General features: G+C 39.6%; 1 protein-coding gene across 1 annotated transcript in view; it reads left to right on the forward strand.

Annotated features, from left to right (window-relative positions):
• LUZP4 (leucine zipper protein 4) overlaps positions 1-21631 on the forward strand; it is a 36742-nt gene extending 15111 nt beyond the window's left edge. Inside the window, 3 exon segments of the mRNA XM_064278470.1 lie at positions 19245-20834; positions 20887-21040; positions 21043-21631. Coding sequence (XP_064134540.1) covers positions 19245-20834; positions 20887-21040; positions 21043-21149 — 1851 coding nt within the window. The 3' untranslated portion in view covers positions 21150-21631.
• Positions 21632-22814: the final 1183 nt, after the last annotated feature.

The raw sequence follows: 22814 nt of genomic DNA on the forward strand, positions 1-22814 counted from the left end.
ATTCCTGGATGGAAGCCGTTTCTTGTGTTGTTTCTCTTTCCTGGAGTGCCCAGATCTTCTCCCTTATTCAAATCCTACCCACCTCTCCCACAAGGATTTTGCAGCTGTTCCAGTGCACAGTGGTCTCTTTCTCTGCACTCCCGGAGCACTTATTATCTATGTCATTCAGTTGGTACGTACTCATATCCAGGCAGTTCTCAGCTGGCAAATGTGTTATGTTCTAAGACCTCATTTGTATGCCAGCTGTTGGAAATGCATACAGAATTTTCCCCCAAAGAAATAATATTATAAAGGACGAGTAGGTTTCCAGGGCAGTGCACAAAAACCTATTTGATGCACATATAGCAAAGCTGTAATACTAGTATTCAAACTAAAATAACCATTTATAATAATGTTTTATGCAATAATGTATTTCCGGGTCAAACTAAGAATTCCAAAAGGCATCTCCTCTGGCCATAGTTCTAAGGACAAGAGCTACGCTGCTCACCTCTCTGTGGGTTCCCCCTTCTTCCCAATTTGACCCCATTCCCTTGGTGACTTGGGAGGTCTCTGATAACTGGTGGTCCAGTGAGAATACCATAAGCTATGGAGAAAGAGCTTTCTGCTTGCATGGGAATGGGCAGAAGAGGGTGGGGCTGTGAACACCTCTACGCTCAATGTTTCCGTTGGGTCTGAGGTGGACAGAGAGGAGACATCTTGTTTTTCTTTTACATTTCCCCTGATACCACCCTGGTATAAGCTTTTATCTGTTCACATTTGGCTACTCCAAAAACCTTGCCTCCCCCACAAAATAACTAGGCTTTCTTTTTATAGTCTCACTCTGTTCTGCAATTTACTGCCAATCACAGATTGATATTTTCACAAACCATCAGTTTCATAATCTTATTCCTATGCTCTTTGATGGTTCTCCATTGCTCACAGCAGTTGTTTGCAATTGTGTCTGAACATCAGAATTACATGGAGGAATTTTTAAATAATACACATAACTTGAATCCCACTCCAGTCACACAGAGTCATGATCTCTGGATATAGGACCCTGCAATTAAAAAAATCTCTTCAGATGATTCCGATGCACAGCCGGGGTAAAGAACTACTGACCTATGGGATAACATTTAAAAATATTAGCATGACATTTAAAGTCCTCCATATTTTGGTTCCAACCCATCTTTTGTAACCTCTACCTCTCCTGTGCGTGGCTTCTACACTAGGCAAATTAGTTTGTTCACTGTCTCACAACTCACAACTCTGTTGTTTCCATTTCTGTATTGTTGCTGAGACTGGTGTTACTCACAAGAGGTGCCTGGCCCCTTTTCTCCACATCAACCGAATCCTACCCAGTAGGTCTAAATCCACCTGCTGGATGTAGCCTACCCTGGCCACTATCTCTCTCTATTCTGGAATTACTCAACATTTACCTTAATCAACTATTTACCACTTATACTGGTTTATATTCTAATTAAAGTGAAGGCCCATGTCTTATACTTCTTCCCGCTCTTATTGTGCCTAGCAGAGTGCCCCTACCCCACTGAGTTACTTCTAGTTAGGTCTTATGAATGCCATCGTATAAAAGGGTGTTGCTATATTTGGTGTAGTGGAAAGTATATTGAACCAAAACTCAAGAGACTTCGGTTCTAATTCCAGTTCTGCTCATATCTAAAGGAGCCCTGGTGACGCAGTGGATTAAGTGCTCATCTGCTACCTGAAAGGTTGGCGGTTCGAACCCGTCAGCAGCTCTGTGGGAGAAAAACCTGGCAACCTGTTCCTGTAAAGATTACAGCCTTGGAAACCCTATGGGACAGTTCTACTCTGTCCTGTAGGGTCACTGTGACTTGGAATCCACTCAACGGCACACAGCAACAAGCTAGTATCTAACTTTACCCAAGTCACTTTCCCTCTTTGGGTCTCAGTTTTCCCATCTGTAAAATGAGAGATTGATGCTTTCTCGATTAATATTGCATTCCATTTTCAGGATGATTCTTAGTCTATATTTTAGTCTTATTTCACAAAAGCTGATTTAGGAGGTAGTTTAAATGAAACAAATGTGTGGTTGGTTATTTTCAGATCTAACCATGACATCCTTCTCATCTTTCAAAGAGAGTTTCATTTACCTGTGTTACAGACTGTCAGGGCAAATTGCTGCTGTCTATTGTGCAGCTTGTTTCCCTGCACTCTACTTTGGTGTGCTTATCTTCCCTTGCACAAATAACTCCTTTGATGTGAAATTCAGTTGTGGAATAAAATAACAAAAATGGAAAAATACCGAAGAGAAAATTGAATTTCTTACCCAGTTAAATGATTTTATGTAATAGTTGTAGGCGTAGTCATTACAGTGCTGCTGCTTTTTTAAAGAGAAGCCAGTACACTCACTTCTGAGTCTAAACTGGGGGAAAGCTGTGACCGTTTTTGAGAGAACCTAAACCCCAACACTATAAAAAAAAAATCCTTTATAGTACAGGGTGATGAACAGCCAGCCTTAGAATAAGGCTAAGAAAGTGAAAAACAATGTATTACTGACACAGAGATTCTCCTTATTGAAATTTTAGATGGGTACCCGAGAATATTTTTGCCTTGTGTCTTCTGGCACAGTGGTTAAGAGCTCAGCTGCTAACCAAAAGGTGGGCAGTTCAAATCCACCAGCCACTCCTTGGAAACTCTATGGGGCAATTCCACTATAGGGTCACTATGAGTCAGAATCGATTCCACAGCAATGGGTTTTTAACAGGTCTACCTTCCAGAACAATTACTGTGAGTTTTAAAATATCCTGATGTTGTTGGCCAGAGAGCGGATATGAAACTTATACGTGTTTCTTGAATGTGAACTGTGATAGTTAATAATATCTGTAAAGTGTGCTCATGAATGATTTTTCCACATGCTTTTATCAAAGCCCATCATATAAACATTTTGCTTCATAGAATACTGTTGCTATTTGCTACTCTTTTACTGATGTTTATTCATTCATAGTAGTAGGGAGTTATATGTTATTTGGACTGGTTCAGACTGAAGTGGGAAATGCACCCATACAGTATTCAGAAGGAAAAGGTCATGATTTTCCTGTGGGATTAATGTGACACTGCCAGGATAACACTAAGACTGGAGTCTATAATGTTGCGTGTAAGCTGAAAAGAAAACTGGGAGGATTTGATTATGGGGGAAGAGGATTGTAGGTATTTCTGGAGCTGTATAATGTATTTTGCTTATGAATTAAAAAGGGTAATGTGAGTTGCAGGGTGGTTTGGTTGAAACTTCAAATGACTTAAGTTCTTTTGGGCAAATGAGTCTACTGACAGGTTTTAGAGTCACGCTGTAGCTTTCCTGTATAGCACTATATGGTTCGGAACAAGCCTGATAATGCTTTCATATCAAATCGTAGGGTGAAGAAATCAAGGGGACAAGGTGAATTGGGTGCTCGAATACTGGATTGGAGGTTGCTGTTGTACAACTTGAATACTGTCCCCACCCTGGGACCTGTTACCTAGGCGGTGTACAATTAATTTCAAGTAGAATTAAGAGGAAAATGGTATTTTTTAAATAGATTTTATTTTTAAGAGCAGTTTTAGGTTTGCAGAAAAATTGTAAAGAAAGGACAGTTCCCATACACCTCCCTCACTCCCTGCACACTGTTTCTCCTGTTAATATCTTACATTCCTGTGATATATTTGTTATAATTACTGAGTCAATGTTGACTCACTATTATTAAGCAAAGTCCATGGTTTACATTAGCGTTCACTCTTGTACAGTCCTGTGGGTTTTGGCAAATGCACAGTGTCAAAACATATATCTACCATTACAGTACCATACAAAACAGTTTCATTGCCTTAAAAATGCCCTGTGCTTCGTGTATTCACTCCTCCTCCCTGCCGCTAGCCCCCTGGCAACCACTTATCTTTTCACTGTCTCTATAGTTTTGCCTTTTCCAGAATATCATACAGTTGGAATCATATAGTATATAGCTATTTTTGACTTGCATCTTTCACTTAGCAGTATGCATTTAAGGTTCCTCCATGTCTTTTCATGGCTTGATACCTCATTTCTTTTTATCAGTGAATAACAGTCCATTGTATGAATGTACCACAGTTTGTTTATCCATTCACTTATTGAAAGACATCTTGGTTGCTTCCAATTTGGGGCAGTTACAAATAGAGCTGCTATAAACATTTGTGTCAAGGATTTTTGTGGACAAACATTTTCATTTCATTTGGGTAAATACCAAAGAGCGCGATTGCTGGATTAACGGTAAGCCTATGTTTAGCTTTGTAAGAAACTTTAAGACCGTCTTCAAAAGTGACTGAACCATTTTGCATTTCCACAAACAATAAGTGAGAATTCCTGTTGCTCCACATTTTTGCCAGCATTTGGTATTGTCAGTGCTTTGGATTTCAGCCATTTTAATAGGTGTATAAACCCGGCAACAGGTTTGGTTTGGCGGGTGAGGCGCAAACAGTTAAACGCTCAGTTGCTAAGCCAAAGGTTGGCATTTTGCATCCACCAAGATGTGCTTTGGAAGAAAGGCCTGGTTATCTACTTACCAAACCAAAACCAAACCCACTGCCATCGAGTCGATTCCGACTTATAGCGACCCTACAGGACAGGGTAGAACTGCCCTATAGAGTTTCCAAGAAGCACCTGATGGACTCGAACCACCAAACTCTTGGTTAGCAGCCATAGTACATAACCACTACACCACCAGGGTTTCTACTTATGTAAGGTTAAAAAAATTCATGCTATAGCAACCCTATAGGACAGGGTAGAACTGCCCCGTAGAGATTCCAAGGAGTGCCTGGTGGATTTGAACTGCTGACCTTTTGGTTAGCAGCCATATCTCTTAACCACTATGCCACCAGGGTTTCCTGTGTAAGGTTATAGCCACTGAAAACCATATGGAGCATAGATCGACTCTAAGACGTATGGGGTCACCATGAGTCGGAATTGAGTTGACAGCAGTTTGTTTTTTTAAATGACATATAATGTTGAGCATTTTTTCATTTGCTTATTTGCCACCTGTATATCTTGTTTGGTGAGGTTTCTGTTCAGATCTTTTGCCCATTTTGTAACTGGGTTGTTTGTTTTCTAATTGTTAATTTTTAAGAGTTCTTTTTATATCCTGAAGAGATATAAAATATCTTCAGTATTGTGTTGGTTATCCTGGGTCACTTGCCTCTCTGTATAAACTCTAGAATCAGTTTGTTAATATCCAGAAAATAACTTTCTGGGATTTTGATTGGAGTTGCATTGAATCTATAGATCAAGTTGGGAAGTCCTTTGTCAGATATGTGTTTTGCAGATATTTTTATCAGTCTGTGGCTTGTCTTTTCATTCTCTTAACAGTGTCATTCACAGGGCAAAGGTTTTTAATTTTAATGAAGTCCAGCATATCAATTTTTTCTCTTATGGGTCATGCTTTTGATCTTGTATCTGAAAAGTCATTGCCAAACCCAAGGTTACCTAGATTTTCTATTATGTTATCTTCTAGAAGTTGTATAGTTTTGTACCTTACATTTTAGTCTATGAATTGAGTTATTTTCTGTGAAAGATCTAAGCTCTGTGTCTAGATTTTTTTTTTGCATGTGGATGCCCAGTTGTTCCAGCAACATTTGTTGAAAAGACTATCCTTTCTGCAATGAATTGCCTTTGCTCTTTTGTCAAAACTCAGTTGACTGTATTTGTGTGGGCATATTCCTGGACTTTATTCTGTTCCACTGATCCATCTGTCTATTCCTTTACTAATACCACACTGTCTTGATCACTGTAGCTTCGTAGTAAGTCTTGAAGTCAGGTAGTGTCAGTCTTCAACTCTTCTGGGTCTCCTGCCTTTCCATATAAACTGTAGAATCAGTTTGTCAATATCCAGAAATAATTTGTTGAAATTTTGATTGGGATTGCATTGAATCTATAGATCAAGTTGGGAAGAATAGACATCTTAAGAATATTAATTCTTCCTATCCATGAACATGCGGTATCAATCTGTTTATTTAGATCTTCTTTGATTTCTTTCATCAGAGTTTTATAGTTTTCCAAATATAGATTAGAAAATAATATTTTAATAGGAATGCGATGTTCAAATCAATGGCCACTAGCCTGGGTGCTGTTGTACTCATCCTTGGGACACAAGAGCTTCTTCACCAAAAGTGGTGTGTCGAAGTCTCCTACTATTATTGTGGAGCTGTCTATCTCTCTTTTCAGTGCCATTAGAGTTTGTTTTATGTATTTTGGACCCTTGTCTTTGAGTGTGTAAATATTATGTTTGTGTCCTCCTGGTGTATTGACCCTTTAATCATTATTTAGTGCCCTTCTTTATCCTTTGTGGTGGATTTTACTTAAAAGCCTATTTTGTCAGAGATTAATATTGCCACTCCTGCTCTTTTTTGCTTGTTGTTTGCTTGATATATATTTTTTCCATCCGTTTAGTTTTAGTTTGTGTCTTTAAGTCTAAGATGTGTCTCTTGTAGGCAGCATATAGACGGATCGTGTTTTATTGTCCATTCTGCTACTTCCTGTCTCTTTATTGGTGCATTTAGTCCATTTACATTCATCGTAATTATTGATAAGCATGAGTGCCGTCATTTTAATATCTGTTTTTTGTGTGTTGTCAACAGTTTCTTTGATCCACTTAATTTTTTGGGCTGAGTCGTTTTTCTTTATGTGCTTTCTTTTCTTCTTTTTCATTGTTGATTTTCTATTTGCGGAGTCTTTATGTTTTTCTTGTTTTTTATTTTGATGTGTAGGATTGTTAGTTTCCTTTGTGATTACTTTAATATTTACCCCTATTTTTCTAAGTTTAAACCAATCTTTTATTTCTTTATATTGCCTTGACTTCCTCTCCATATGCAAGATCTATGACTCCATTTTTCAGTCCCTCTTTATTGTTTTAATGTTGTTATCTTTTATTGACCTCTCTGTTTCCCTGTTTTCAGCGTTTTAGGTTTGATTTATTTTTGTGACTTCCCTGTCTGGGTTGGTATGTGGTTGCTCTGTGCTATATTTGAGTCTTTGGTGGTTATCTGACGTTACTGATTTTCTAACCAGTGTACTCCCTTTAGTATTTCTTGTAGTTTTGATTTGGTTTTTGCAAATTCCCTAAACTTCTGTTTTCCTGGGAATAGCATAATTTCACCATTGTATTTGAGAGACAGTTTTGCTGGATGTATAATTGTTGGCTGGGATTTTTTTTTTCCTTCAAGGCTTCATATATGTCATTCCATTGCCTTCTTTCCTGCTTGATTTCTGCTGAGTAGCCCGTGCTTAGTCTTATTGACTCTCCTCTTAGGTGACCTTTTGTATATCCCTAGCCACTCTTAAAGTTCTCTTTATCTTTGGTTTTGTCAAGTTTGATTATAATATGTCTTGGTGACTTTCTTTTGGGGTGTACCTTGTGTGGGGTTTGATGAGCATCTTGGATAGATATCTTCTCATCTTTTACGATATCAGGGAAGTTTTCTGCCAACAAATCTTCAACGATTCTCTCTGTATTTTCCGTTATCCCTCACCCTGTTCTGGTACTCCAGTCACTAGTAGGTTATTCTTCTTAATAAAGCCCCATGTGTTTCTTAGGGTTTCTTCATTTTTTTTAATTCTTTTATCTGATTTTTCCTCAAATGAGCTGGTGTCAAGTGCGTTATCTTCAATCTCACTAATTCAGACTTCCATTGGCTAAATTCTGCTCTTATGGCTTTCTATTGAGTTGTCTAATTCTGAAATTTAATTGTTAATCTTCTGGATTTCTGTTTGCTGTCTCTCTGTGGATTCTTGCAGCCTGTTAAATTTGTCATTATGCTCTTCTGTAATCTTCTTAAATTCCTCTTTTCCTTTGTGCATGCCTTGGAATCGACTCGACGGCATTGGATGTGTATGCCTTGTTCTGCATTTTGCCTGATCTCCTAAACAGTTCTGTAGATTAATCTTTTGTATTCTGCCTCTGGTAATTCCAAGAAGTTTTCTTCCTCTGGAAGATTTCTTGATTCATTGTTTGGGTAGCTTGCTGAAGCCGTCATGGTTTGCCTCTTTATGTGATTTGACAGTGACTGTTGTCTCTGAGCCATCAGTAAGTTATTTTATTTATTTTATGTTTGCTTACTGCATCCTAGCTTCTTGTTTTGTTTTGTTTTGATATGCCCAAATAGGTTGCTCTTGTGAGCTAGTTTGATTATTTGATTTGATTTTTGGTGATTATTGGTGCCTTTGAAGCTGTAATGTCCTGTCATCAGGTGGTTAGATCTGTTACTAGGTGTGTGAGCCCAGGAGTCTGTTTGCTTTTCTTGTATGGATTCAACTCAAGTGTTCAGGTAGTCACCAAGTGTGTGGTGCAGTCTCTCACCTACAGTCCTAGTCGGGCAGGAGTGATTGGGGTAGGCACAGGTATCTAGCTGCAGTAGGGGTCACGTGCTGAGCAAGGAAGGGGGCTGTCCCTGAGTGTCTGGGAGAAAAGCATGTCCCTGTTCCCTAGAGCACATAAGTGGGTGGGTTTTGCAGCCGGACTGAGGGCTTCCAGTGCTCTTGGCTATAAGGACTAAGAAAAACCACCACTTATTCTTGGACCCCTGTTACAGGTGGCTAGGTGGCATGGATGGAACCACCAGTCCTCAGGCACCTGATGTGGGTAGGTGAGGACCCTGCTTAATGGGCAGAGTGATATCCAATGTCATGAACCTGTCACTCCACCACATAGCTGATACAGTGAAGTTAGGCTTCAGGTATATACTCTGTGTTTTCTGTGCTCACACAGGTCTCTGCAGGCGTGAAAGGCATTCGAAGTCCATGCACCCCTTATGCCTGCGCCTCGGCGAAGGTGCTGTGCCTGCTTTGAGTTCCCGGCTTAGGGGAGCTGGCAGATAATTTTTTTTCCTGTTTGTTAATTTGTTCCCTCTCCAAGGCCGGGAGAATGGCTCAGGTTGTGTGATGTGTCCTACTTACAGCCCAGGGGACGCAGCGATCTCTGAAGCTGGCCCGGACCTGCTAGAGTGAGGAGGGAGTAGGTAAATAGGAGAGAGGTTCTTCCCAAATGGGGTGTTTTTTGATCTGCATGGTAGGCTAGATGCATGTACTCTTGCCAATTGAGTGCCGCTTTTCTCTCGTTCTGGAGGCTTGAGTAGACTCTCCTCCGCTCGGTCTCTCCCGATGTAGAAAACGCGTCCTGAACCCCACTGGTTGCCTCGCCACACACACCAGCCGATCTGGCCTGAAGGGTGTCAGTTCCCACCAGGTGAGGTCTGACAACTCCTCGCTGCTTCTGAACTGTCTCTCCCTCCTTCTGCCACTCAGTCCAATTCTTCAACTTTGCCTTTGATGTTCATTGCTCCTAGGTTGTCATATATAATCAATTCACTTGTTTTTTGGGTCTTTGTTGTAAGAGGTACCACCAGAAGCATCTCAGCCATCTTGGCCCCACCAACTTCCTGCCTCTCCTTTTATTGCCCTGTTCAGCTCCCTCCCTTTCTTCTAGTATCCCTAAAACCAAAACGGAACCCTTTGCCGTCGAGTCGATTCCAACTCATAGCGATCCTATAGGACAGAGTAGAACTGCCCCATAAGGTTTCCAAGGAGTGGTAGGTGGATTCTAATGCCTATCCTCTATCCTTTGCTTATTTCTAAAGATAGTTTGACCTAAGTAAGCTTTCATCCACTGATAGACTGTCCTACCTTCAAACCTTTCCATCTCTGGTGTTAGGTGAGATATTTTAGAATAGGTTGTACCTGTCTCTCATCCTTCAAATCATGCCCATATAAATGCTCTCTACCTTATGTAAGACATGCCTGATGACAAAGTAAAATGCCTTATTGCTTCCTGCTTGGTGGCGCAGTGGTTAAGTGTTTGACTGCTAATCCAAAGGTCAGCAGTTCAGATCCACCAAGTGTTTCTTAGAAACTCTATGGGGCAGTTCTACTCTGTCCTATAGGGTCGTTATGAGTCACTCAACAGCAATGGATACGACAATAAGCTTTGTACTTCACCTCTGTGGTATCTCCCATTAATGTCTATTATATCTGTTTATTTTCTTACTTTTCAAGAAAGTAAATGCAACCAATTTTCTAACATTCACATTTAGTCAGGGATGACACCATTGCACTCTATTTCTCTGAAACTGAAATAGCATTCAGTTAAATCATTTACTTAAATCGTCTCTCATTTAACTATTTTTTTAAATAACATTTTATGGTTTTTTGGTAAAGATTTACACAGCAGTTTAGGTAGCCATTCAACAATTTCTACACAAATTGTTCAGTGACTTTGCTTACATTCTTCACAATGCGTGAACATTCTCACTATTTCCGTTCTGGCTGTTTGGTTTCCATTAATCTAGATTCCCTGACCCCTTACATTCTCGTCTCTTTTTTAAAGCAATTGTTGACCCTTTTGGTCTCATATAGGTTCTCCTTGAACTATCTTAATCTGAACGTATTTTATTTTTGCCTGAATGAAGTTACCATAAATCTGTTTAATGGGATTTTTTTCTCTTTTTTGTTTCAGGAAACTAATCCTAAATTGTTGGTATTATTTGATCTTTGTTATAGTTTTACAAGTTCAGTATCAAAATAGTGTTATCATTTTTCAGGGCTATAAGTTCTTTTAAACGTTCTGACATATGATGAGTTAGAATATAGATTATTCATTTGAAACACGTTGTTGTTTGACTTTTTTCCATTCATTATGTGTTTTCTAATACAGATGACATAATAATCCTTAGAAAGATAAAAGACACAAGCACTGAAGAGAGAAAGACTAGGACACAGACCCGTAGAACAAGAAGCTCTGCTTCAAAGAGATCAAATACTCGTGGTCGTCGTCGATGGAGAGGTAAAACCAAACCAAAACAAAAAACTCATTGCCGATTCTGACTCATAGTGACCCTACAGGAAAGAGTAGAACTGCCCCATAGCATTTCCAAGGAGCAACTGGTGGATTCGACCTGCTGACCTTTTGGTTAACAGCCAAGTTCTTAACCACTGCGCCACCAGGGCTCTGTACTAAAAATCACACATGGTTAAAAAAAGAGTCTGAAAAATTTTAAATATGTGTGCAAATTGAAGAGCTGGCAATGTTGTCTTAAAGTTGCATTTAGTTGCTTGGTTTATTTTTTTTCGAAATAGATTTATACAGCGTGGGTAACAATATAGAAAAAAAAACAACATAGGCCATATTAAATGAAAAAAAATCCTTTTAGACTATTTATGAGTTATTTCCCTACAGGAGGAGGACAGGTTGAGTAAAGTAACCATATAGGCTGAGAAATGTTTTGTATTTGTTTACAAGCGTGGCTCATTGTTCCAATTCCACTTCTAGGAGACAAAGCAGGAAACTTAAGAACATGATCAATAACATTTTGAAAAAAGAATGTTGAAGGGCAAAGGGAGAGGGGGAGAACGAAAATGTCCTTTGTATTCCTAAGCACATTGGTCAGTTGGGTATGCATATTTTAATATGAATGTACTTTGGATTGCCACAATAGAGAAGTCTTTTTAACAATTAAGGATCTCTATAATTTTTTTTTTTATGGTCTAGCCAACAGGTTGGAACCATATTGAAATTGTGTATACTCTAAGCCCCTGCCAGTTGCCTACCCAGCTTCATTATATAGTTAAATCCTTGCTTGAATCCTACAGTGGCTCAGTTTGCTCTGAGGAAAGGGAAGATGGTTATTGTTATGGAGGCAAAGCAGCTAAGAATGGTGTGGTGAACCATTCTCATGTTCTTAACCAAGCATAAAATTGATGTGTTTGTCATTACAAAAAAAGAAAATTGCAGACCTATATCCCTCATGCACATAGATGCAAAAATCCTCAACAAAATTCTAGCCAATAGAATTCAACAACATATCAAAAAAATAATTCACCATGACCAAGCGGGATTTATACCAGGTATGCAAGGCTGGTTTAATATTAGAAAAACCATTAATGTAATCCACCATATAAATAAAACAAAAGACAAAAACCACACAATCTTATCAATTGATGCAGAAAAGGCATTTGACAAAGTCCAACACCCATTTATGATAAAAACTCTCACCAAAATAGGAATTGAAGGAAAATTCCTCAACATAATAAAGGGCATCTACGCAAAGCCAATAGCCAACATCACTCTAAATGGAGAGAACCTGAAAGCATTTCCCTTGAGAACGGGAACCAGACAAGGATGCCCTTTATCACCACTCATATTCAACATTGTGCTAGAAGTCCTAGCCAGAGCAATTAGGCTAGACAAAGAAATAAAGGGCATCCAGATTGGCAAAGAGGAAGTAAAATTATCTCTATTTGCAGATGACATGATCTTACACACAGAAAACCCTAAGGAATCCTCCAGAAAACTACTGAAACTAATAGAAGAGTTTAGCAGAGTCTCAGGTTATAAGATAAACATACAAAAATCACTTGGATTCCTTTACATCAACAAAAAGAACGTCGAAGAGGAAATAACCAAATCAATACCATTCACAGTAGCCCCAAGAAGATAAAATACTTAGGAATAAATCTTACCAAGGGTGTAAAAGACCTATACACAGAAAACTACAAAGCTCTACTACAAGAAATTCAAAAGGACATACTTAAGTGGAAAAACATACCTTGCTCATGGATAGGAAGACTTAACATAGTAAAAATGTCTATTCTACCAAAAGCCATCTATACATACAATGCACTTCCGATCCAAATTCCAATGTCATATTTTAAGGGGATAGAGAAACAAATCACCAACTTCATATGGAAGGGAAAGAAGCCTCGGATAAGCAAAGCATTACTGAAAAAGAAGAAGAAAGTGGGAGGCCTCACTCTACCTGATTTCAGAACCTATTATACAGCCACAGTTGTCAAAACAGTCTGGTATTGGTACAACAACAAGCACATAGACCAGTGGAACAGAATTGAGAACCCAGATATAAATCCATCCACATATGAGCAGCTGATATTTGACAAAGGCCCAGTGTCAGTTAATTGGGGAAAAGATAGTCTTTTTAACAAATGGTGCTGGCATAACTGGATATCCATTTGCAAAAAAATGAAACAGGACCCATACCTCACACCAAGCACAAAAACTAACTCCAAGTGGATCAAAGACCTAAACATAAAGACTAAAACTATAAAGATCATGGAAGAAAAAATAGGGACAACCCTAGGAGCCCTAATACAAGGCATAAACAGAATACAAAACATTACCAAAAATGACGAAGAGAAACCAGATAACTGGGAGCTCCTAAAAATCAAACACCTATGCTTATCTAAAGACTTCACCAAAACAGTAAAAAGACCACCTACAGACTGGGAAAGAATTTTCAGCTATGACATCTCCGACCAGCGCCTGATCTCTAAAATCTATATGATTCTGTCAAAACTCAACCACAAAAAGACAAACAACCCAATCAAGAAGTGGGCAAAGGATAGGAACACACACTTCACTCAAGAAGATATTCAGGCAGCTAACAGATACATGAGAAAATGCTCTCGATCATTAGCCATTAGAGAAATGCAAATTAAAACCACGATGAGATTCCATCTCACGCCAACAAGGCTGGCATTAATCCAAAAAACACAATAAATGTTGGAGAGGCTGCGGAGAGATTGGAACTCTTATATACTGCTGGTGGGAATGTAAAATGGTTCAACCACTTTGGAAATCTATCTGACGTTATCTTAAACAGTTAGAAATAGAACTACCATACAAGCCAGAAATCCCACTCCTCGGAATATACCCTAGAGAAACAAGAGCCTTCACACAAACAGATGTATGCACACCTATGTTTATTGCAACTCTGTTTACAATAGCAAAAAGCTGGAAGCAACCAAGGTGTCCATCAACGGATGAATGGTTAAATAAATTGTGGTATATTCACACAATGGAATACGATGCATCGATAAAGAACAGTGACGAATCTGTGACACATTTCATAACATGGAGGAACCTGGAAGGCATTATGCTGAGCGAAATCAGTCAGAGGCAAAAGGACAAATATTGTATAAGACCACTATTATAAGATCTTGAGAAATAGTATAAACTGAGAAGAACACATACTTTTGTGGTTACGAGGCGGGGAGGGAGGGAGGGTGGGAGAGGGTTTTTTACTGATTAATTAGTAGATAAGAACTGCTTTAGGTCAAGGGAAGGACAATACTCAATACATGGAAGGTCAGCTCAACTGGACTGGACCAAAAGGAAAGAAGTTTCCGGGTTAAAATGAATGCTTCAAAGGTCAGCAGAGCAAGGGCGGGGGTTTGGGGACCACGGTTTAAGGGGACTTCTAAGTCAATTGGCAAAATAATTCTATTAGGAAAACATTGTGCATCCCACTTTGAAATGTGGCGTCTGGGGTCTTAAATGCTAACAAGCGGCCATCTAAGATGCATCAATTGGTCTCAACCCACCTGGAGCAAAGGAGAATGAAGAACACCAAGGTCACACGACAACTAAGAGCCCAAGAGACAGAAAGGGCCACATGAACCACAGACCTGCATCATCCTGAGACCAGAAGAACTAGATGGTGCCCGGCCACAATCGATGACTGCCCTGACAGGGAGCACAACAGAGAACCCCTGAGGGAGCAGGAGATCAGTGGGATGCAGACCCCAAATTCTCATAAAAAGACCATACTTAATGGTCTGACTGAGACTAGAGGAATCCCGGCGGTCATGGTCCCCAAACCTTCTGTTGGCACAGGACAGGAACCATCCCCGAAGACAACTCATTGGACATGAAAGGGACTGGACAGTGGGTAGGAGAGAGATGCTGATGAAGAGTGAGCTAATTATATCAGGTGGACACTTGAGACTGTGTTGGCATCTCCTGTCTGGAGGGGGGATGGGAGGATAGAGAGAGTGGGAAGCTGACAAAATTGTCACAAAAGGAGAGACTGAAAGGGCTGACTCATTTGGGGGAGAGCAGGTGGGAGTATGGAGTAAGATGTATATAAACTTATATGTGACAGTCTGACTTGATTTGTAAACGTTCACTTGAAGCTCAATAAAAGTTAATAAAAAAAAAATTGATCTGTGTTTACACCTGAAGAAAACAGACAATTGAGGCAAATACTTGATTAATACAAAGCAGTTTCTCCCCATCACACCTTTTTCTATTCCAGCATTCTTTCAGTTAATTTCAGATTTGTCCCAACTTTACTGGCATATGAAACCAAATCTGAGGTATACAGAGAAGACTACTGTATTAAGGTATGCAATGAGAAATAGTATGGCAGAGACCGTTCTAGAATTCAGTGACACTCCCAGCTGATAGCAGAGTAATGAAATAAAAAAATTTTACAAAACCTAACGCATGGCTTAAAAAGAATGACAGCATAGATAATACTTCTGAAAGATATGTTGAAATTAGTAACTGAAAATAATTATTTTTCAAAGGAAATGCAAGATTCAGAAGCAACTTTGAGGAAAGAAATTGTGATCAAAAACCACTCCAAAATTCTTCTCAATTCAAGTCTGGACAGAGCCCTTTAAACAAACAACGTTTAATTAAACAGGTAAATAAATACCAATAATTAACTAGCATAAAATGTCCTGAATTTAATATATTTCTTAATATTAAGGATTCTTTTAAGTTCTGTTGAGAGCAGCAATTGTTTCCTAATATTCCTCTATGGTGCCTTGGACATAATTTAGATTCAAAATTTGTTAGTTGATTTTTTTCCCCTGTAACTGTTTTTATAAACATTCGCTTTTTGCCACTGTCAATCACCACTAGAAACTTTGAATTTATAAAATGCCAAAAGAGGTGATTGACTCCTGTGATTAGTCCTATATAACCATTCTCATTTTTGTCCTAATAGAGTTTTTATAATATAAAAAGTTTTAGTAGCCTCGTGAATGAATTGTTAAAGTCAGAAGTCAGATGATATAAGATATGAAATACACTCCGGAACCAACAGATGGGACAGACTGTAGTTTTACAAATCCATCACGTCTAAATTGGCATAGGTGAGCCAGTCCCTGACAGAAATTTGAGAGGTGCCGATATCCAGATTCACAAGCTGACACTGTAGCTACTGTTTCAGCTTGGCCTATGAACTGATTCATCTGAAGATGTGTAAGAGAACACGGCCACCATGCCTGTTACTCGCAGGTAGTCCCCATTTTCTAGATAGCCAGGAAGCCGTTAGAAAAAAGACAGCAATAACTGATATGGATTGCTCTGTAAACATCAGATCCTGAACACATGTTAGCACATAAACCCAGAAAAAACCCAGTGCCCTCGAGTCGATTCCGACTCATGGCGACCCTATAGTACATAGCACATAGAAGGTAGCTTTTTTTAATTTACAAAAGAAATGCATATAGTATACAATAAGACAAATTCCGTGGTGAGCCGTACCCCTGGCTCAAAAACTGTCTGGGCAGAGATGATGACTCTTCCACACACACCGTATTTTGAGTCATGGGTGAGGGACTTAAATGGGGCAGTTATATGACAGGCTGGTCCCTCCTGGCTTCTGGAAGCTGGCCCAGTAGCTATAAAGAAGTCTTCCACACATGCCCTCAACCTGGCATCGTGGCTGAGGGACACAATGGGGGCTTACCTTCTGCTGGTCTTCCCTTGGCCGGGTAGATCCACTAAGGTGAACTGTAAGCTTAATGCTACGCGTGCTCCACTAGCACCATAGCTGAAGAGACCACCAAGCCCCCAATTCGGCCATTTTATACTCCAAAGCTACTTGGGCAAGCCTCAGATGAGGAGGGGTGGGGGCCCCATCAAACCCTCTCCCTTCCTGAGACTCGTTGCCAAGGAGATGAATGGGGTGCTCCCAATCATTTACATATGTTTAAGTATGGCCTGGCTGTTTTTGAAAGACAAAAGTTAACCTTAATTGCTCGGGCTATTTTCCAGAAAGTCAAGCTTTTTTATCCCGTATTTGACCCCCTTGGCTTTTGGATTTGGGTAATCTAACATTTAGAAAATTACTTCTTTTCCCCCTTAATACAATCAGTATTAGTCTAGTGGGGGCAGAAAAGGGGAAGACATGGCCCCAGGACCGGTTTGAAGGACTGCCTCCTCACAAGGTGCTATTTAGTGGTCATTTAGTAAAAAATGATGGTTTTAGAGGTTAAAGCTTTCTCAACAGATTATCTAAATGCAAATCGTGAATTTTAATTGATTCAGCAAATATTTAGCAAAGGTTTCAGAACACTATTGCTTGACATATTATCTGTGGTGATGGGAGAGAAAGAAATTTAATGCAAAGCAGGATACAATAAGTGTTCTAACAGAGCTTAAGTTGTATAATGTGAAGATACAGTAATTGATTCTGACTGAGGGGATTTAGGAAAGCTTGATGGAGAAGATGGCATTTCATCTGGGCCTTGTAGGATGAGGAGGTTTTTAATAAAGATTGCAAAGGACATGACCTTCTGTTACATTCTGAGATGGATAAATGAACTGAGACTATTGAAAAACAGTATTTTCAAATTGAAAGCATCCTACTTCTTATACTTTTGAGACTGCCATTATATCAAAACTTACCAGAAAAAAGTACCCTGTGTTGAAGAAATTTAAGTGTAATTATTTCACCAGTAAATTGAATAACAATTAGTTTTCAACCATACTTTTGAAATTCTAATTAGCTAGCTTTGTTGTTCCCAAGATTTAATCTCTCAATATCAGTAGAACGCAATTGTATTTATTCAATATAATTCTTTTCTAGAGAGGTTTTTTTTTTTTTTTTTTTGCTTTTTTATAAAGAAACTAATGTGCACTTCATTTTCTAAAGGTAGGAAATCTGTAGTATTTAAGGTGATGAAAATATTTCTTATATAGACACTTTTAAAAGGACTACAAGCTCTTTTGGAAATGAATTGGGTCTTTAGGAGATGGCTCTCAATATTGTCTTTCCTGCTGACACACTGTGCTCCCAAACCAGTCACTTAAGAGAAAAAGTACATGTGCATTCCACTCATTCTCCTTCTTTATATTTTTCAGTAGATAAGCTGGGCAGTTGGCAGTGGCTAGGGCATTATTCTTTAGCAAAGCAACTTCATGTTTTTACTTTATTAAAGTTTTATGCACATAACTTTCTTTATGCCAGTAACTCCCCTGCTTTTTATCAGCTACTTCCAGCTTCTGGTAGTATTCTGGCAGTAAGTCACAATGCCAGATCTGGGGCATGTTTTGTTTGCCAAGCAACATTTACTAGAAGCTGGATTTCTCAGCGTGGTCCATATGACCTTATCTAATTACATTTATGTAGCATCATAAGGAATTATCAAAGGTGCCATTATTTCCATTTGGCTGATTGACTCCATTGCCCTTTTGGTTTAAAAATTGAAAAGGTAGAAAGGCTTAGTTGTTGCCAGGCCAGTTTACTTGAACAGCATTGAGCCAATTTTCTGCTTCCTTTATAGCTCACTTTCCCCTCACCTAATTTGTCTTTCTCTCTAGAATTAATTTCAATTTATATTGAAGAGAGAGAGCTTTTTTTTTTTTTTAGTAACCAAAACAATCTTTATTAGAGGATTTTCAAATAAAGAATTTCAAATAAAAATTTACTTTATTATCTGCTAATATTACTGAGTGCCTCAAAAAGCCAAGAGCATATGGGGCCCTATATTGGAATTCGTGTTGATAAGTTGGTAAGAATGCACCTTCAGGTATAGCTTTCCTTTATGTTCCAATACACTTAATACTTAATTTTTTTTTAACTTTTATTGAGCTTCAAGTGAATGTTTACAAATCAAGTCAGACTGTCACATATACGTTTATATATACCTTACTCCGTAGTCCCACTTGCTCTCCCCCTAATGAGTCAACCCTTCCAGTCTCTCCTTTCGTGACAATTTTGCCAGCTTCCAACTCTAGAGAGAGCTTTTTTAATGAGAACTGAGCAGATGAAGAATAAAACAGTATGATTTTTAATTCTTTCCTTTCATCTTAAGGATTTTGTGCGACAAAATATTACTGACTATTTTGTCTCTTCTCAACTATAAAGTCATGGAGTCTGTTGTTTCTTTGGGTAAAACATACACCCAGAATCTGGTAGGTAGAAGAAGACCTTGGAATATATTCAAGTTAGCAAAGCAACTGGGTTTCCTTATTTTTTATTTTATTGAAGTTTGAGGTGCATAATATTCTTTGTGCCAAGGACATGGGACATCAGAACTATTCTGCAAATTAGTTCTGAAAACTATTTAGTATATAAAACTAGGGCTATGGAATTCTAAAAGAAACAGTTGCCTATAGAAACAGTTTTGAGCAAATATTATTATGATTTAATGAAATTATAGAGTATATGTTTAAGTTGTTTTGCAAAATGGGGGTTTTTTGCAGGAGGCTTGCAGTGATGATTGTAAGGCCCAACCAGAGAAGAACAAAGGCCGCTCAGAGGGGAACCAGCATCAGTCAGAAGGCAAATCAGAAGGATCTCAAGGCCAATTTGCAGAAAATCAACACCACTTAGAGAGATCTAACGGCCAGTCTGAGAGATCTCATGGCAAATCACAGAGATCTCGTGGCAAGTTGGAGAGATTTCGTGGCGAATCGGAGAGCTCTTCTGGTGAATCGGAGAGCTCTCATGGCGAATCGGAGAGCTCTCATAGCGAATCAGAGAGATCTCATGGCAAATCGTGGAGATCCCATGGCAAATCAAGGAGATCTCGTGGTGAATCGAGTAGATCTTGTGGCGAATCAGAGAGATCTCATGGCGAATCAGAGAGATCTAGTGGTGAATTGAGATCGCGTGGTGAATTGGAGAGACTTCGTAGAGAATCGGAGAGTTCGAGTGGTGAATCAGAGAGATCTCGTGGCGAATTGTGGGGATCTCATGGTGAATCGAGTAGCTCTCGTGGTGAATCGAGTAGATTTTGTGGCAAATCAGAGAGATCTCGTGGCAAATCAGAGAGATCTAGTGGTGAATCGAGATCTCGGGGTGAATCAGAGAGATCTCGTGGCGAATCGAGTAGCTCTCATGGTGAATCGAGTAGATTTTGTGGTGAATCAGAAAGATCGCATGGCAAATCAGAGCGATCTCATGGTGAATCAGAGAGATCTAGTGGTGAATTGAGATCTCGGGGCGAATCGGAGAGATCTTGTGGTGAATCGAGGAGATCGCGTGGTGAATCAGAGAGATTTCATGGTGAATCGGAGAGATCTCATGGCGAATCAAAGAGATCTCGTGGTGAATCGGAGCAACCTCGTGGCAAATTGGAGCGATCTTGTGGCGAATCAGAGAGATCTAGTGGTGAACTGAGATCTCATGGCGAATCAGAGAGATCTCGTGGGGAGTCGAGGAGATCTTGTGGTGAATCAGAGCGATCTCGTGGCAAATCGGAGCGATATAGTGGTGAATTGAGATCTCGTAGCAAATCAGAGAGATTTAGTGGTGAATTGAGATCTCATGGCGAATCGGAGAGCTCTCGTGGCGAATCAGAGAGCACTCGTGGTGAATCGGAAAGCTCTCTTGGCGAATTGGAGAGCTCTCGTGATGAATCGGAGAGCTCTGGTGGTGAATCAGAGACACCTCGTGGTGAATTGTGGAGATCTCGTGGCAAATCGAGGAGATCTTGTGGCGAATCGAGATCTCGTGGCAAATCAGAGAGATCTCGTGGTGAATCAGGGAGATCTTGTGGTGAATTGGAGAGATCTCATAGCAAATCAGAGAGATATCATAGTCATTCAGGGAGATCTCATGGCGAATCGAGGAGATCTCGTGGCAAAGTGGAGAGATACCGTAGTCATTCAGAGAGATCTCATAGCTACTCAGAGAGATCTCATGGTGAATCGAGGAGATCTCATGGTGAATCGGAGAGATATGATGGTCATTCAGAGAGATCTCATGGCTACTCAGTGAGATCTTATGGCAAATCGAGGAAATCTCATGGCGAATCAAGGAGATCTCGTAGTGAATCGGAGAGATATCATGTTCATTCAGAGAGGTCTAATGGTCATTCAGAGAGATCTCATGGTGAATCAGAGAGATCTCGTGGTTACTTAGAGAGATATCGTGGCCACTCAGAGAGATCTCGTGGCGAATCTGAGAGATCTCAAAGCAAATTGGAGAGATCTCGTGGGCAGTCGGAGAGATACCGTGATCATTCAGAGAGATCATATGACCACTCAGAGAGATCTTATGACCACTCAGAGAGATCTCATGGCCAGTCAGGAAGATATCGAAGATACTCACCAGTAGGAAGATTCAAAACATCACTCAGAGTTGTGTCCAAAGTTGACAGGTAAAAATATAATAAATCATTAGTACATTATGCTAGCGATGTGTTTTAATGGGTAAACATGTGTTTGTTGTAACAGAAATTGCATGGTGACAAATATATTAATAGAATGAGGGTTATATGTAAATGACATCAGTGTTTTGTCAACTTGCTGATGTCCTCTACCATCCAGTCCCAAGGTGCCCCATTAAGTTGTTCCACCTAGACCTGACTTACCTGGCAGAGCCCAGGCTTTTCTACTGAGCCTTCCTCATAATCAAAATATTTTGATTCAGTGCCCCATTACCTTTGGACCTTCCAAACGGCTAGGCTAGTTACCCTAACAACCAAACCAAACCAGTTACCCTAGAGTCAGCTTGGAATCATAGTGACCCCATGTGTATCCAAGTAGAACCGTGCTCCATAGGGTTTTCAGCAGCTGTGATAATTCAGATGTAGATCACCAGGCCTTTCTTCTGAGGCACCTCTGGGTGAATTTGAACTGCCAGCCTTTCAGTTAGTAGCTAACCACTTAAATCTAAAAATAAGCTGTGCTAAATTGATAATATATAATTGCTGATAATGAATTTTCTGTGTTTCCCTCTTCTGTCTTCTTCAAAAGAGGCCATCAGAGAGTCCTTAGCAGGTAGGTGTATCATGCAGCTGCACTTTTCTGCTTTCCTCAAATCAGACCTTCGCAGATGATGCCCATTCTGCCCATTTTATGCATACATGCAACCCTAACCTTCTGAAAATATTTGTAATATATTGTATATATTCACTGTTGCCTTATAAAACTGTTAAGCTAGTTCTGTCTGCTCTAGCAAATGAAGGCATAGAAATCAAAATAGTTTTGCAAGTTGAGTTTTTAAAAACCAAAAATCATTTTACTGCATTTGGTTAGATAATTGAATAAAAATTTACTTTTACTTTGAATTTCTCAGTGACTGCCTTCAGTTTGCACTGCTTATAAATGGCTAGTCAAATATTTTAGTTCTTTTTAACAACTGCACTGAATTACTGACTTCAGCTCCACAAAAAATCACTTCTAAAATATGTGTGGATTATCATGTACATAAACAATGTCTGATGTAGACACCATTTTAATGAAAAAGACTCCAACCACTTATTTTAGTGAAGTCCTGAGGTGGAGCAAAAGGTGATAACACACTTGACTGCCTCAGAAGAAAGGCCTGGTGATCCACATCCACAAAATCAGCCATTGAAAACACTATGGAGTATAATTCTACTCTGAAATACACACAGGGTCACCTTGAGTCAGAACTGACTTGATGGCAACTGGCTTTTAGTTATAGCAGCGTTGTAGTTTTTGTTAGGTGCCTTTGAGTCAGTTCAGACTCATAGCAACCCTATGTACAACAGGACAAAACACCGCCAGTCCTGCGCCATCCTCAAAATATTTGCTGTGTTTGAGCCTATTGTTGCAGCCACTGTGTCAGTCCACCTCATTGAGGGTCTTCCTCTTTTTTGCTGACCCTGTACTTTATCAGGCATGATGTATATTAAACCCATTGCTGTCACGTTGATTCTGACTCAGAGCAACCCTATGGGACAGAGTAGAATTGCCCCATAGGGTTTCCAAGGAGCAGCTGGTAGATTGGAACTACAGACCTTTTGGTTGGCAGCTGTAACTCTTAACCACTGTACCACCAGGGCTCCATTATGCACGGAT

This window comes from Loxodonta africana, chromosome X (assembly GCF_030014295.1).
Source record: "Loxodonta africana isolate mLoxAfr1 chromosome X, mLoxAfr1.hap2, whole genome shotgun sequence".
NCBI lineage: Eukaryota > Metazoa > Chordata > Mammalia > Proboscidea > Elephantidae > Loxodonta > Loxodonta africana.